The following is a 15,764-nucleotide window of genomic DNA, read 5'->3' as shown; positions in this document are numbered from 1 at the left end:
TCATCCCCCATATAGTAATTCATCCCCCATATAGTAATTCATTCCCCATATTAATTCATCCCCCATATTAAGTCCCCAAGTCCCCCCTGTGTCAATTCACTTACCTTTGCTCCGCGCGTTCCTCTCGCCGTGTTCCCGCGCTGTTCCGGTGTAGCATGAAAATCTGTCTCCTATGAGGATCTGTCCCCCTCGACGTATCTGCGCATGTGCCAGTTTCAGGCATTAGCAGCCGATCGGCGATCTCCGGCACATGCGCAGATACGTCGAGGGGGACAGATCCTCATAGGAGACAGATTTTCATGCTACACCGGTCTTCAGGGTGGACTGTGAGAGGAGCCTAGCTCCGCGGGCCGGATTAAAAGGTCCGCCGGGCCGTATACGGCCCGCGGGCCGTAGTTTGCCCATTGCTGGTTTAAACTGTAGAAATAAGCCAGCTCACGAAGTCAGTGCAGTCCCTGCAGCATACAGTATGTATTAATACAAAAGGAAAAAGGTGACTAGAATACCAGTTAGTTAAATTAAGTAAAAAAACAGTATAAAAAAAAATCACACACATATATAAGTAATACTATGTTTTTTTTTATTGGTGTGTGATCTTTTAAAATACTATTTTCATTCAATATTTGACATTTTGAAAGATATTTTGTATTTATTTACAGCATAACTAAAGTAGAAACTTTTTTTTTTAGTTTTAGTTAGTGTGGAGAGGCATTAGAACACCTATTAGGTTTTTACTGCTGTCTGTCCCCATTAGGGAGATTCACCTTCTATTTGTTCTGTTTACCTTTTGTCGTTGAAAGTGAAAAATAATATAGAGGACATCTGCCAATAGGGACACAGATGGCAAAAAAAAAAAACCTGACAGGGATTATAACCCTCCATTACTCTACAATGAAAAATAAAGTTTTGCCTTTAGTTACACTTTCAAGCAGCCTTTCTCAGCCTTTTCAACACAGAGGAACTCTTAAAGTAACTTTCCAGTCTCAGGAAACCCCTGTTAAAAATGACTGTATCTACAACTCATGGTACATTAGTGTGATGGTCAGTGGGAAGAATGCTCATTACACTTTAATTACCCCTTTATAGATAGGTAAAATGATCAATGTCAGTGGGAAGATAAAGTAGAACCAGGGCTTTTATTCAATGGGAACGTGGAGGAACGCAGTTCCGACACCTCCAGCACTGAATGTATTTATTTGCAAGGAGTGCTAGAGGGTCTATTGATAGCTACTGCTGGGGGATCTATTGTTGCTGGAAATTATCCATTTTTTGCCAGTGGGTCTATTGCTGTTGGGGAGGTCTGTTGCTGCTGGTGGATCTATTGTTGCTGGGGTGAGTCTTATGCTGCTGGGGGGTCAGCTATTGCTGGAAGGAATCTACTGTTGAGGGATGGGTCTATTGTTGCTAGCTGCTGGAGAATCTAATGATGCTGGCTGTTGGGAGTCTATTGTTCCTGGGGTGGATCTATTGTTGCTAGCTGCAGGGAATCTATTTTACTGCCTTTCATGTTATCTGTAGTAAATTCTATAAAAATTACTCAGCACCACAAAATTATACTTTGTTTTGTATTCTCTAAAATGAGCTGTACTGGGAGGGGGATAGGGGGTGGAACCAAGGAACAGTGCTCAGAGGTGGGTAGGGGGTGGACACATGGAGTGACCCTGAGGGGGGGGGGGTTCCTACACCTATTCTCTGAGAAAAAAAACACTGAGTAGAACTACTGTATAGGCAGCACTTTTTTTTTTCCTTTGTGGATAGAGTAGGAGCAGATTGTAACTTCTGTCAGTTTTTTTTATTTTTTGTCAGCTGTGTCCCCATTGGAAGATGTCCCCTGTATTACATTTCTAGGGACAATCCCACATTTGGTATTTTCTTTTAATTTCACTTTCAATGATAATGGTAAACAGGACAAATAGAGAGGGTGAATCTCCCTGATGGGGATACAGACAGCAATAAATACCTGAGAGGTGTTCTAATCCACCTCCTGTAGTAAAGTAAAAAAAATTCCTTTAGTTATTCTTTAGGTAAGTCAACCCCAATGATTTCCATATTTCCATATTTAGATTACTGTTGAGAGAACTTATCTAAAAAAGGCAGAAACTACTCAAAATTGCCTATTATATTTTTTAATTTCTTAAATACTATATGCCTGGAACACTACTTAATTACCATATGTATTTAATTATTAATTTTTTTTTATTGAGTTTAATGCTTTTTCATGCGGTATTTACTGAGCACTTCGGGCGTTTTGCGGTAAATACTGCAAAACGATGTAGTGAATTGACAGTTTCAGGAAAGCATGCAATATTTAGACAAACTGGGGTTGATTTACTAAAACTGGTGCACTCAGAATCTGGTGCAGCTGTGCATGGTAACCAATCAGCTTCTAACTTCAGCTTGTTCAACTAAACTTTGCCAATATAACCTGGAAGCTGATTGGTTTCTGTGCAGAGCTGCTCCAGATTTTACACTCTACTCTTTTAGTAAATCAACCTCACTGTGTCCATACACCTAAATACAGCATGTGATCTGCTTCTGTGAATGGAGCCCACTGCCACTGAGTCTGTGAGATAAAAGAAGAGAATTAATCAACCAAGTTCCTTAAAAAAAAAAATGAATAAAAAAATTGCATTGTTAGAATGTATAAAACGTTTTCCACTCTATTAACCCCTCCATATAGTATTATGAAGGTATCTCTCTTTCCAGACACTGTCTTTTCCCTAGTTTTCAACCTTGTGGATGAAATCAGTGTTACCTATAACGCTGCCTCCTCCTCTTCACTCCCTCTTTCTGTAGGGGTCCCTCAAGGTTCTGTCCTTGGACCCCTTCTCTTCTCCATCTACACCTCCTCCCTTGGTCACTTGATAAACTCCCATGGCTTTAAGTACCATCTCTATGCTGATGACACGAAGCTATCTGTCTACCCCTCACCTCACCCCTTCAGTTTCCTCTCGCATCACTAACCTACTAAGTGACATATCGGCATGGGTGTTACTCCACTTCCTCAAACTCAATCTTTCCAAAACTGAGTTCTTAGTATTCCCTCCAGCCCGTGCCCCCTCCCCTGACTTCTCCATCAAGATCAATAACACAATCATCCTTCCCTCCCCTCATGCCAGGGTACTAGGTGTAATCCTAGACTCCCATCTGTCCTTTCAGCCCCAAATCCAAACACTGTCCAAATCTTGTAGACTTCACCTCCGCAACATCTCCAAGATAGGCTCGTTCCTAACCTCGGAAACCACTAAGCAACATAACCACTCCCTTGTTATATCTCGCCTTGACTATTTTAACTCCCTCCTCATTGGCCTACCTCATCGCAGGCTATCCCCTCTTCAGTCTGTCATGAATGCTGCTGCCAGAATCATCCACCTTACTAACCGTTCTGTATCTGCCACCCCTCTCTGCCAATCCCTCCACTGGCTTCCCATTGCCCAACGGATAAAATTCAAAACACTAACAATAACGTATAAAGCCATTTATAACTCTGCCCCAAATTACATCACCGATCTTGTCTCTAAATATCACCCAAACCGTACTCTCCGCTCCTCGCAAGACCTCCTACTCTCTAGCTCCCTTGTCTCCTCCTCCCATGTTGGTCTCCAGGACTTCTCCAGAGCTTTCTCCATCCTCTGGAACTCTCTACCCCAATTTATCAGACTATCGCCTACTCTGCTCACTTTTAGGCTATCTCTGAAAACCTCTCTTCAGGGAAGCCTATCCTGCCCTCAGCTAATACTGGAATCTTCTATTCTTCCAACCAGTCCATCCACCACAGTTACTACCGTTTGTACCACTAGCCCCTCCCTCCTAGATTTTAAGGGCCAAGGAGCAGGGCCCTCCAATCCCTCTTGTATTGAACTGTATTGTTGCTGAATTGTCTCCCGTTATATTGTAAAGCGCTGAGAAAACTATTGGCGCTATATAAATCCTGTATAATAATATTAGTTTTCCTCACTGTTATGTTCTAGTTGTGTCAGTTGACTTTGCAGCAAAAGAGCCTTTTTATATTTAAAAGAAAAATCATTTCCACATTCAAAAGGCATGCTATGTGAGCTAGTCATTCACATTTTAGGATTCCAAATGAAGGAAGTGTAGGAAGGGTATTCAGAGCTGTTAGCTGGAATGGTCTGAAACAGGGATAACCTTTGGTTTAAAGTAATACTGGTCATAGACAGATCAAAATTCAGCCAGTTAGGTAGGGATCATATGAATTTTTGATCAGTGTGCGGCCTTCTCTTTTTGACAGACTTCAGTTGTCAGAGAAACGTCTGTTGAATAGATAAGTTGGCAACTTTTCTCGATCTGTGACAGCTGCTGATCGGTGTATTCTGACAGCACTGGGTCCCACTCAGAATATAATGTCCCGGAGGGGCAATTCAGCTATCCATCTAATTTGCGTGGCTAGAAGAATCTGTTTAAGATAAAGGAAATGTTTGCAGCCTGAGAGCACAGTGTTACTGTTTCTGTTGTTTCTTTAGCAATACTGTTGAAGCCCTGGTGTTCCACCATCGGGCTCGGAGAGAAGAGCCCCAGCTAGGGGTCAGGGGGGCCCTTCATGGTTTCTTTCACTGGGGCCCTTAAGGTTCTAGTTAAGCCTCTAATTAGGTCCACTAACCACTTTGCATTTTTTAACATATAAATCTTTTTCTTTTTTTTTTTCCAGAATAAAGCCAATTGGTAAGTACAGAGATGATTGTGTATGTTGTTGCATAACAAGTGCCTTAATTACTGTATCTTATCTTCCTATTCTCTGTGATCTAGAAAATTGGTCCCATAACCTTTTAATAAATATGTTCAAAATAAAATGCATTCAGTAGAAAAAGATTTTCCATGAACGCCATTTGAAATTTCCATTCTGAAATGTGTAGTTTTTAAAAATGCTCTGATAATCTGATGTACATAATTATGTGTATAACAGAATAAAGTACAAAAATCCTAGGGATCTGCACTCAACGATCACCTTAAGCTGGCCATAGATGGTTAGAATGTCAGTCAGTTCAGCAGGGACTGGCCAAGATTTGATCCATGTATGGGCAGGCTGATTGTGCCCAAGTCAATCCATCGATCAACTTGGGTACAACCAGCTTGTTGGATTTTTTTAGCCACTTGAGATTGCTAGCGGCTTTAGCCGCCAGCAATAATGACTTTGTTCTCCTAGCAGTAATTCATATGTTAAAGATATTAACACTTTCATTTTAGCTGAATATCAAGAATTTTGGTTAGAAGTCTCATACACAAGCATCCATAAGCAACTAACCACGTTCTTAAAAAAATAAACTATAGCTTACTACTCAAGACTTTGTATAAATGTAAAAAGCTGCTAATTTGGATACACTAGAAAAAAATAAAATGCTATAGCAAGTTTAAAACAGGCAATTACATAACATTTAAATATACAAAATTAAGGATAAACGAAGATAATGAAGAAACATTCAAATGGGAATAATGGCTTAAGGGTATATGCATATAATAGAATAGAAAAACAAAGTGATCTTATTATTTTATTCTAACAACGCATAAACCCCTAATGTTACCAAATTAACACATCAAAAAAGTATATTGTGCATAAGTAAACATGTTTTATATTTTCTTTCACAGAAAAGAAAAAGGTTAAGCAAGATGTTGTGTGGGTAAGTTGTCATCTCCATAGACTACTTGGGAAAACTAAACCATAGGGTTATCAGAACCAAGCTTTTTTGATCAGGATGCTGCACAGAAATAAGTAGGATATCTGAGAGATTACATGAGTCATGGGTTATCAAGGCAGCCATCAGAAATTTTGGGGCCCCTTACACAGCTTTAGGCCTGCCCCCCCCAGCCTAACCACCAATATGCCCCAGGGCCTGCCCACTGCCCATCCCACCAAATACACCAACTGGCCATCCCACCGAGACCTTCAGTACACCCTCTTTTATTTTAACACTCAAAAAACAACAAATATATTCGGCAAAGAGACATCCCCATATATCCAGCAAAGATACATCCCCATATAGCAAAGAATCATCCCCATCCAGCAAAGACATCCCCATATATCCAGGAAAGAGACATCTCAATCCAGCAAAGAGACATCCCCATATATCAAAGAGACAGCCCAATACAGTATAGAGACATCTCAATCCAGCAAAGGAACATCCCAGTCTAGCAGAGGCATCAAAGAGACATTACCATATAGCAAAGAGACATGCCCATTCCAGCAAAGAGACATGCCCATTCCAGCAAAGAGGCAAAGAGGCATCCCAATCCACCAAAGAGGCATCCCAATCCAGCAAAGAGGCATCCCAATCCAGCAAAGAGGCATCCCAATCCACCAAAGAGGCATCCCAATCCACCAAAGAGGCATCCCAATCCAGCAAAGAGGCATCCCAATCCAGCAAAGAGGCATCCCAATCCAGCAAAGGAACATCCCAATCTAGCAGAGTCATCCCCATATACGTATGCAAAGAGACACCCCATATAACAAAGAGACAACCCATTCCAGCAAAGAGGCATCCCAATCCAGCAAAGAGGCATCCCAATCCAACAAAGAGGCATCCCAATCCAACAAAGAGGCGGCCCAGTCCAGCAAAGAGGCGGCCCAGTCCAGCAAAGAGATGGCCCAGTCCAGCAAAGGAATCCCCATATATTCATCAAAGAGACATCCCAATCCAAAAAAGAGACATCCCTATATAACAAAGCATCCCAATCCAGAAAATAGATAGCCCTATCCAACAAAGAGACAGCGACAACACAGACCCACATCCAGCAACATTATCAATCAATTTACCATTGTGATGTCTAACAACTTGTCTCCAGACCAGTCCACAGTGAGCAATGAGCAGTCCTGCAGACAGCCCCCTCACACCTGTATGCTCTCAGACCCCCCACACCTGTATGCATTCAGTCCCCCTCGCACCTCTATGTGCTCAGCTCCCCTCATACCTGTACACACTCAGTCCCCTCACCTGTATGTACTCAGCCCCCCTCATAACTGTATGAACTCAGCCACCATCACATCTGTATGCACTCAGCCCCCCTAAACCTCTACACACTCACTCGCCTCATACCTGTACACATTCAGTCCCCCTCACACCTGCACACACTCAGTCCCCCTCACACCTGCACAAACTCAGTCCCCCTCACACCTGTACACACTCAGTCCCCCTCACACCTATGCACACTCAATCCCCCTCACACCTATGCACACTCAGTCCCTCTCACACCTATGCACACTCAGTCCACCTAACACCTATGCACACTCAGTCCACCTAACACCTATGCACACTCAGCCCCCCTCATACCTGTATATATATGCCAGAACCCCCAACACACACACACATATGTAAACACACACACAGCTCTGGTTTTTACAAAGATGACACAAATCGCTGAGAGGAGTTGGAAACAAACACAGTCCAGCATACAGTACAGGCAGCACGCACTAGGAGTGTGCATGCAAGATGTAGCCAGAGGTGGCAGTAATGAGTCTGATGTGAGCTCAGTGACACAGAGTAGCAGCAGCTGCTGACTCTTTTGTAGTGAATGTATAGAGAGACAGAGCAGCCACACTCCCCCTGCTGTCTCCCAGATCTGCCAGCCATCCAGTTCCCTCAGGACGCCTGGGCCCCCTACGTGTATATGGGCTGTCCCCCCTGATGGTGGCCCTGTGGGTCATTTTGCATTGTAAGGCAACCTAATTGTGTGGAAGAAAGGGAAAAAAATGTATGTAATGTTGGCAATGAACATTATAGCAGAAAAAAAATTAGCTGCAAACCTTGTGATAATAAAAAGGGTGGAACATCAACAGATACATCATGATGTAATACCCCACAGACAAAAAACGTGCCAAACCAACTAAAGAGTAGTTTCAGCATTTTTTCAAAGTTGTGCACTTAAAGCGAACCTTTCCCTAAAATTCACATCAGCATGAATCTCTGCATTCTGATGTGAAATTGCCTGACACCGATTCTTTAAAAAAATGTTTTACATTTCCTGGTTTCCCTGAAGGAAGTGGTGACGTAGCTCAGGCCACACAGATTCCTCCTGGGAAGGCAATGTCATCATTGACTTCACAGAAATCATATTACATATGTGTGAGATTAAGCACATGACATCATGAGCCCCATTTCGCTCATGTGCCATACAAAATTACACTCATTTGCTGGTAAAAAAAAAAAATCTCCCTAATAACTTGTGATATTATTTTATCTTCAGGGGAACGGTTTTTGATTTATTTCAACAGATGCATGTAGTGTTGTACGGCACATGCGTAAGATAAGGTGCATGGTATCACAAGCTTTATCTCATGCATGCGCAGTATAATGTACAACAACAATCATGTTCTGCTTTTTTCCACAGGAAATGACTAAAATAAACACAGTCTTTGATGGAGAAGCTATTGATCCAAGTAAGTTTTGCTCTATATTAGTCAGCTAACATTAATTAAATAGACAAAACAGGCAACATATATATGAACTATTTATACTTTTTAGAAATGTAGTGAATGTAAAGACTGTACATAGATTTGGCAAAAGAATGTTTAAAGCCCAAGTGCAGCCAAAGAAACCCCACATAAATCAGCACAAGGGGCTTAACTTTGGTAAGATGTGTCCCTTGTGCTGATGCCTCTTCTGTTAGGTGAAACCTTTCTTCATCCATGCCCCTCCATAGAACTAAGGGGCTGTCACAGGCTGTCCTGACTAAATCAGCCTTTTCCACCCATCTCTGCCATTCATGGAAGCCATACTACGGCTTCTATGAATGGAGGACAGGCTGGCGATTAGGAGGTGATCTAATGTCAATAGGTAGCAAAGGATAAATCTGGATAAGGTTTGTCTGGATGGATGGAGGGGGGGGGGAGCATCCGTTGGCTCATCTGTTAGTCCCAAATAGTGGTACAGTTTAAGAGTATGAGGAAATAAATGTAATTGTGAAAAGTACACACGTATATGTTTGATAAGGTACAATAGAAAAGACATTCAATAATGGAAAAAGTTATTTTTGTTGTTGTGCAATCAACACCATTGCTTTGTGCATGTATCAGCTAGGTAGATTATTTTCAAAGATTCTTAAGGTTACCACTCCCTTCTGTAAACAAGCAAGGGAACCATAGTTGAGTTAATACATTAGTAAATAGAGAACAAAGAAGAGTGTAGTTCTTCCACCTCCATTAACAGATAACTGGCATTCTTCAGTATCATTGCAAACAACTTTACCAACAAACAAACCACAGCTTAGTCACGCAATTATCTAAGAGTTGTTCATGTAGCAAAAGTGAATGGGACTTTTCCTAGGGGTGTCTTAGTGTCAGGGTGCTATCTTGGCACACTATTTTGTTGGCACAGCACTCACAGAAGAGGCTTGCTTTGCTGCAGTGAACATTCATTGTGTATTGAGATATGTATTGTATGGTATTGGCCTGTCAATGTGTAATCATCCAGCCAGAGGGTACAGAGTGCTATGCCCCAGATTAGCGCTCGGGTGACCGTGGCTTGAAACAGTGATAAGTATTAATATAAAGCCCACATCAATTCCATAAGGGGTGTACTTTATTTTGTGCAAATTTGGTTAAAATGTATCCAGAGATAATCCAGAATCAGTATGGCCCAGGCATGACAGAAGGAATGTCCGCTCACCTGTGTCCCCAGGTCAGGAAGTGGTATTTAGTACATTCTGAGCATTTGGGAAGGTCTCCTGAGGTTATCTTTTAAAAATGCTTCGAAAAACAAACGCGGTAGGTAAACGCGGCTAAATTGACATTTTAACCTACGTTCTCTAGCCGTCAGTTCCCGGCGTTCAGAAAAGTTTTTCAAACGCCCTGTGTACATGAGCCCTAAGTCTGAGAAAGGGAACACAAAGCTGATGAATTGTAGAGTTTAGGAATAACGTTTTTAGTGTGGTATGCTCTTTTATTGTCCAATCAGTAATCTTGAGGTTGAGAAGTGACCAAATTCTGTAGCAGAGACAACTGAGGTCACCCTCTCAGTTTTAGCGTGTAGCAGAGGAGTTAAATATGTATTTCAACTGTGTATTTCACTGACTGGCTGGAAATCAGCTTTAAATACTAAGGAAAATAGAGGCCTAGAACTTATTTCACGTTTCACTTTTTTTCTCACACGTGTTACCATTCACTCACATTTTAACAGATCATAATTCTTCTGCTGGTACAATCAACATGTTAATTTTATCTTCAAACTGTTCATATGTTTAATGACATTTTTAATTTATAAGGCACTAAATACATGCTGTACAGGCTTATACTACAGGAGGCAGTAACCCAAAGAACTATCCAAAACAGTAGTTTAATGTTTTGGATACTAGTGAGTGTCTGCCTTTTGGTAGTTTAATGTTTTGGATACTTTTAATAGCAAGCAACTGAAATTCAGCTGCATACTGTTGGTTAGCACACATAACTGTTCTTTAAAGAGTGTGCATAAATAAATTAGATATGTGCGATTTGTTTTGTGTCCAAATCTCTGAATCACAATAGTAACGAATTTCATCGAATCCAAAATAAATGATAATGAAAACAATGAATTCATTTGGATTCATTTGTTTCGTTCGTTTGCGGCTTCAGAGGGTTTTGTAAGTTCAATAATATGTGTCACACTCTGTACTGTTATGATCGGCCAAAGTCTCAAAACATCAAAGTCACAAGCAAGTTTGCCAAAATAACATAACATAAGGAATCCAAATCTTCAGAAATAACTTCAGAAAATACAAATCGATTTGGAACAACGGATATAAGAAACAAATCTGAAAATCTGAAACAAATTCTGAAAACAAATCATTCTAACTTAACGAATATGTCAAAACAAAATGATCGACTTAACAAATGAATCTGAACGGAAACAAATCTTTTCGTTGTACACATCTTTGTATGTCACATATACTTATACGAATATAGTACATGGGCTATAAAACTAGGTTTGATATCAGGATGCAGTCCTATAATGATCACTGTGATCTTCAGCAACCATTTTAGACACTAAATCAGTATTGAAATGCTAGATAATTAGAGGTTTCTTATACCAGCTACTGTATATACAAAGACCTTGGTAATGAAATAACAAAAAAGCCATAGTTGTATCAGCATAACATGTCCTATAGTATTAAATGTGTTAGACTCAATCTCTAGAATAGGCAAGATACAAGCATGACATGTAGTCTGTGTTGATCAATATTGAATTGAGCATTAAATGGATTAGCACCAAAAGGCAGACACTCACTAGCTATAAATACAAATATTAGATACAGGGGTATTACAAAAAATCCCTCATACAAAAGGCGTATGCTCAACAGAGAGAGAACACTTTCTACCCTGCTGTGTCAAGCCTCCCTTCCATTTTTATTTTCATATGTGCTAAAACTTAAGAGCTCTCTCTTGGTCTTCTAGTTACAGGAAATGTTTATGAATATAATACCAAGTCTGGTGCCAGAAGATGGAAAGACACAAAGCAGCCTATAAACACACCGCAAGCTCCACAGCAAACAGCAGCCATTCTCACTGAACCTGAAGCCCCACCAAAATTACGTGGTACCCCCAACAAGACGCAAAAACCACCCAACAGTCTTACCAAGGAAGATGAAGGAAAGAATGCTATGAAACCTGCAACACCTAAAAAACTTCACACTCCTAACCAAACATCACCAATGTAGTCTGGAAGTAAAAGTCCTGCCAACAGGGCTCCAGTGTCACCAAGGGTGTCTCCAAAAGTGTCTCCTAAAATACCCCAAACTCCTATACAGTAAAGTGATCAAATGTATTTGTTAAAAATACAGAAAAAAAAGGAAAAAATGCCCTAATAGTGCTCTGTAAGTGAATTGCTTGCCAGGAACAAACACAAACAATAATAAACTTAATCCCAAGGTTATGCCCAACAGCTAAATATAAATGAGCTGTCACTACAGTAAAAACGTCCATGCTGTCAACTCTAACCATGGATGGGAATTCTAAGTGGATCCAACGCAACATAAAAAGAGAGGAGTGCAGAAGAGTTCTGATAGTTTATTGGACGCACAAAACAATATAAACACTCAATAGGAATTAGGCTCACAAGTGAGGTAGAGAGGCATAAAACTATGTATGTGGTTTGAGGAAAGGACAGTGGGAACATACGTCATGAAGAAAGTCTGTGTCAACCTCTTGCCTGTGCGTGAAGCTGCCCTGAGCCTCATAGCCTGCCAGTCTCTGTAATCAGGGAAAAAGCCATCCATTCTCCTCCTGACTGCAGTGGCAGATGGGACACTTTTTAGGAAAGATCCCCTTCCTCAGCCTGACCACTACAGTAGTGACTAAGGATCATCCTTGAAATGCAGCCCATCTGCCATTGCAGTGATGAGGAGAGGAGCAGAGCGGATGGCTTTTCCCTGATTACATAGACTGGAAGGCTGTGAGGCTCAGGGCAGCTTTACACACAGCAAGCTGCTGACACAGACCATCTGATTCTACATGCAAATTCTACATTTGAAACATCCCTTGTAGTGAGAGTGAACAAATTCAGCTTTATGCAGGTCATACATGGTTCAAATTCCGAAAGATTTCCCCGCGGAAAATCGAAAACGTTGTTCGCTCGGTAATCCGATGGTGCCATCAGTGACCATTTGTTCCTTCTAGGTCCAGGTCAAATGGCATATTCGTTTCGGAAAAACAATCGTACAATTTGACCATCATTGAGTCAAAAATCGGTTGTTTTTCACAAATTTTCCAACATGCCCGATCACCAAAAAGGGGAGGAACCACGAAAATTGGCTGGTGCCATTGACCCACTAACAGAGCGAAAATCGGCCGATTTTTTAGGTCCGATTTTCAGGAGAAAAATCGGTCGAATTTCAACCCATGTATGGCCGGCCTTACTTCCCTAGAATGCTGCTTTGTGATATATCTCCAATAAAGACTTGTGTGGGAATGCTTTCAGCGTTTTGAGCACTTGATGTGCAGGTACTTTTCCATTTTTCAAGTTTCTGAATATGCTATAAATAATTTACATGGAATCAGTGAGAAATAAGAATACATGTTTTCTAATTTTTATGTATGTAATAAATTATAAGTGTTAACTAAGCTATACTCTGTGTGTTCGTGTGTAAATGATTAAAAATGGATCAAGTTAGGACATCACAATCAGAAAGAATATTGACATACAAATTTTAAAATGATTAATTTTGCTAAATCCACTTCATGAAGCTCAGTCTTGCAAATTAAAAGCTCAATATAAAATCTAATTTTTGTTTTTAAAGCCAAAAGTCATTTTCTAAATTGATTTTGACTTTAGAGCTTGAAAACAAATGTAGATTTCATCTTACTTCCTGTCCTGCTGTCACTTGAACATAAAATGTTCAATGAGGCACAAAAACAACAATAAAAAACATTTTATAGTACAGTGGAGAAGGGATAGAATCTCAAGTTTTTGAAATTATTATGTGTATTCCTATCTGGGTGTTCCCATGACACCCCATATAAAAGGTATGACAGAGTTTCACAGAAACACAATCTCCCTGATGGAGCAATGGGCAGCAGTAAGGCTCCAATCACACCAATGCATTTTTTAGTGCTTTTTGCAGTCCATTTAATATGGTTTCCTGTGGAACATGTTCACATCATTCTTTTTTTGAGCTGCTTTTTAGAAAGGTTTAGGGACTTTTTTAAAAGCAAAAAGCAGTGTATTTGCTACAATAGAGTTCAATGAAAAATCTGCTGAAATGCATGGTAGTGTGTTTTGTTATGTTTTGCGTTTTGCATTTTTACTTTGCCCAGCAAAAAAAGAAAAAAAAATGCTGAACAAAATGCAAAACGTGGTAAAAACGCATCAAAAATGCATCAAAAACGTGTGTAGAAAAACGCAAAACTAACTGCAAAACAGACAAAAAGCAAACTGCATAGGTGTGAACGGAGCCCAAAAGCTTACAAAGGTCCCATCCCTTCCCCATTCTATCCAAAACATTTTTTAAAATGTCTGGCGTGCTTTAATTGAAATGATCAATTGTTACCATAAATTTACTTTTTTAAAAACCCATATATTGTGAATTTTATTTATGCTTGTGGTATTCTTAAAACAAAGAAAATAAAACTGCTATAGTATTTTTCTGCTGTGGATGAATACAACTACCATTAGGTTTTTAGCAGTATGTCTACAGTACGACAGCCACTTTTTAGCATCTGGTCAGTACTTAAGAATATGGCATGCAGGTTTACCTTTAACCATTGATCAATTGATGCACTTCATGCTAATCTACATTTATTCACTTCAAATCTCTTCTTTGTTATCATATGAATAGAAGCACAAAGCTGTGGGTGGCGTTTCTCCCATATTGTATATTTGCTTATATACTTTAAAATCATGTCTCCATGATGATCAAATAATTGGAATATACTTGACCTTTTAAAATTACTTGTGCATCACCTGTAAATAATAGTATTAGCTTACTGTCTTTTGATTTATCTTATTCTAGTCTTAAGTAGTTATTTGCCAATACTGAACAAAGCATTGCAATCACTGCTAGAGTGAAGGCATTTTGTTTAGAAGAGGCAATTAGTAATAATGAGATCAGGTTACCAAACACACTGATCTATACAGCTAAGAACAGGCACATTCAAATTTTGTTTGACAACCTTTTTTTAACACCTTCCAACATACATTTAGGATTTAGCTCTAAGGCTGGCCATAGACGGGCCAGTTATCAGCGGAATTGTCGGGCGATAAACGAAAAATCGGTCGATGCCATTGCCGATGCTGCCACCAATGTCCACGAAAAACGTCCGTTTTTCGTGGATTTTCCAGCATGACCAATAAAAATAAACGAGAAGATCCACAAAAAAACGGCCGATGGGCTGGCCCCACTAAAGGCGTGAATATCGGCCGATTTTTCGTGCGGATGAAAATTCGGCTGATAAACGACCAGTCTATGGCCTGCATAAAGCTGTCCATAAACAGGAAATGGTGGTTGGTAGATTTCTCAAATTAATGACCGTCCTGGCATAAACTTACCCCAATAATCAGTCTAGGGGTTGTAGTTTTTGTTGTTTTTTTAATTTTGTTTTAGAACTGAGATATGGAAAGGATATAATGAATACTCTGAACTGAACTATGCACACTTCAGGGCAGCTTTCTCTAAGTAGATCTGTGTAGCAGACTGTACAATGAATGGAGCAAAGTCCCTCTGTAGAAATGCAGAACTTGGTGGACAGTTGCGCTTCTGGACACCAGCCGATGTCCCCTCTAGCTTACACCCAACCACTGACTATTTAGGTCCCGAATGGGTTAAACAGCATAAGTCTCAACATCCATGTAGAACAGTCTGTACTCACAAGGCCCTTGCTGCAGGCCAACTTCCTCCGTGATACCAGACAGGATCTGTAGACATCCCTCTTTGTCAACTCTTAAAAGCACCCTGGGTTTTAGCATTTTGGCCCTTGAGTCACCCACCCAAGGCCTCGGGAAGCATAAGCCGAGGAGGCAGCTGCCTCCTCTGGCTGGAACTCCCTTCTCAGAAGAAGAGGAAGAAGAATCCAGATCACATGTGCTCACTGAATATAAATATTAGTACCCAGCATGCTCAGGGTCACAACTCCTTGTAATTGGCTGGAACTGCATCCATATTCATGCAGCTGATTTGCATAGGTCACTCCTGTTCACCCAGAACCATCCAAGGTCATCTGGATACAGAGGAGCCAATCACAGCAGCAGCACATTGAACCACACAGGGAATCCTCACTAAACAACTGTAGCTTTCTGTTAAACAGAAAGCTGCTATATTTTGCCTATCAGTCTTTTGTTAAGCAGAGACCA

The 15,764-nt window shown here is 40.5% G+C and overlaps 1 protein-coding gene across 1 annotated transcript in view; it reads left to right on the top strand.

The window, feature by feature from the left end:
• CDHR3 (cadherin related family member 3) overlaps positions 1–13,991 on the top strand; it is a 74,135-nt gene extending 60,144 nt beyond the window's left edge. The window contains exons 16-19 of the mRNA XM_089685301.1: positions 502–512; positions 5,602–5,633; positions 8,338–8,386; positions 11,375–13,991. Of these exons, the coding sequence (XP_089541427.1) occupies positions 502–512; positions 5,602–5,633; positions 8,338–8,386; positions 11,375–11,637 (355 nt within the window). The 3' untranslated portion in view covers positions 11,638–13,991. The remainder of the gene's footprint in view (positions 1–501; positions 513–5,601; positions 5,634–8,337; positions 8,387–11,374) is intronic.
• The last annotated feature ends 1,773 nt before the right edge of the window (positions 13,992–15,764 follow it).

This window comes from Staurois parvus, unplaced genomic scaffold (assembly GCF_062004578.1).
Source record: "Staurois parvus isolate SC_StPar_1 unplaced genomic scaffold, SC_StPar_1.0 ptg000019l, whole genome shotgun sequence".
Taxonomy (NCBI): domain Eukaryota; kingdom Metazoa; phylum Chordata; class Amphibia; order Anura; family Ranidae; genus Staurois; species Staurois parvus.
This window is presented reverse-complemented; position numbering and strand designations above follow the sequence as displayed.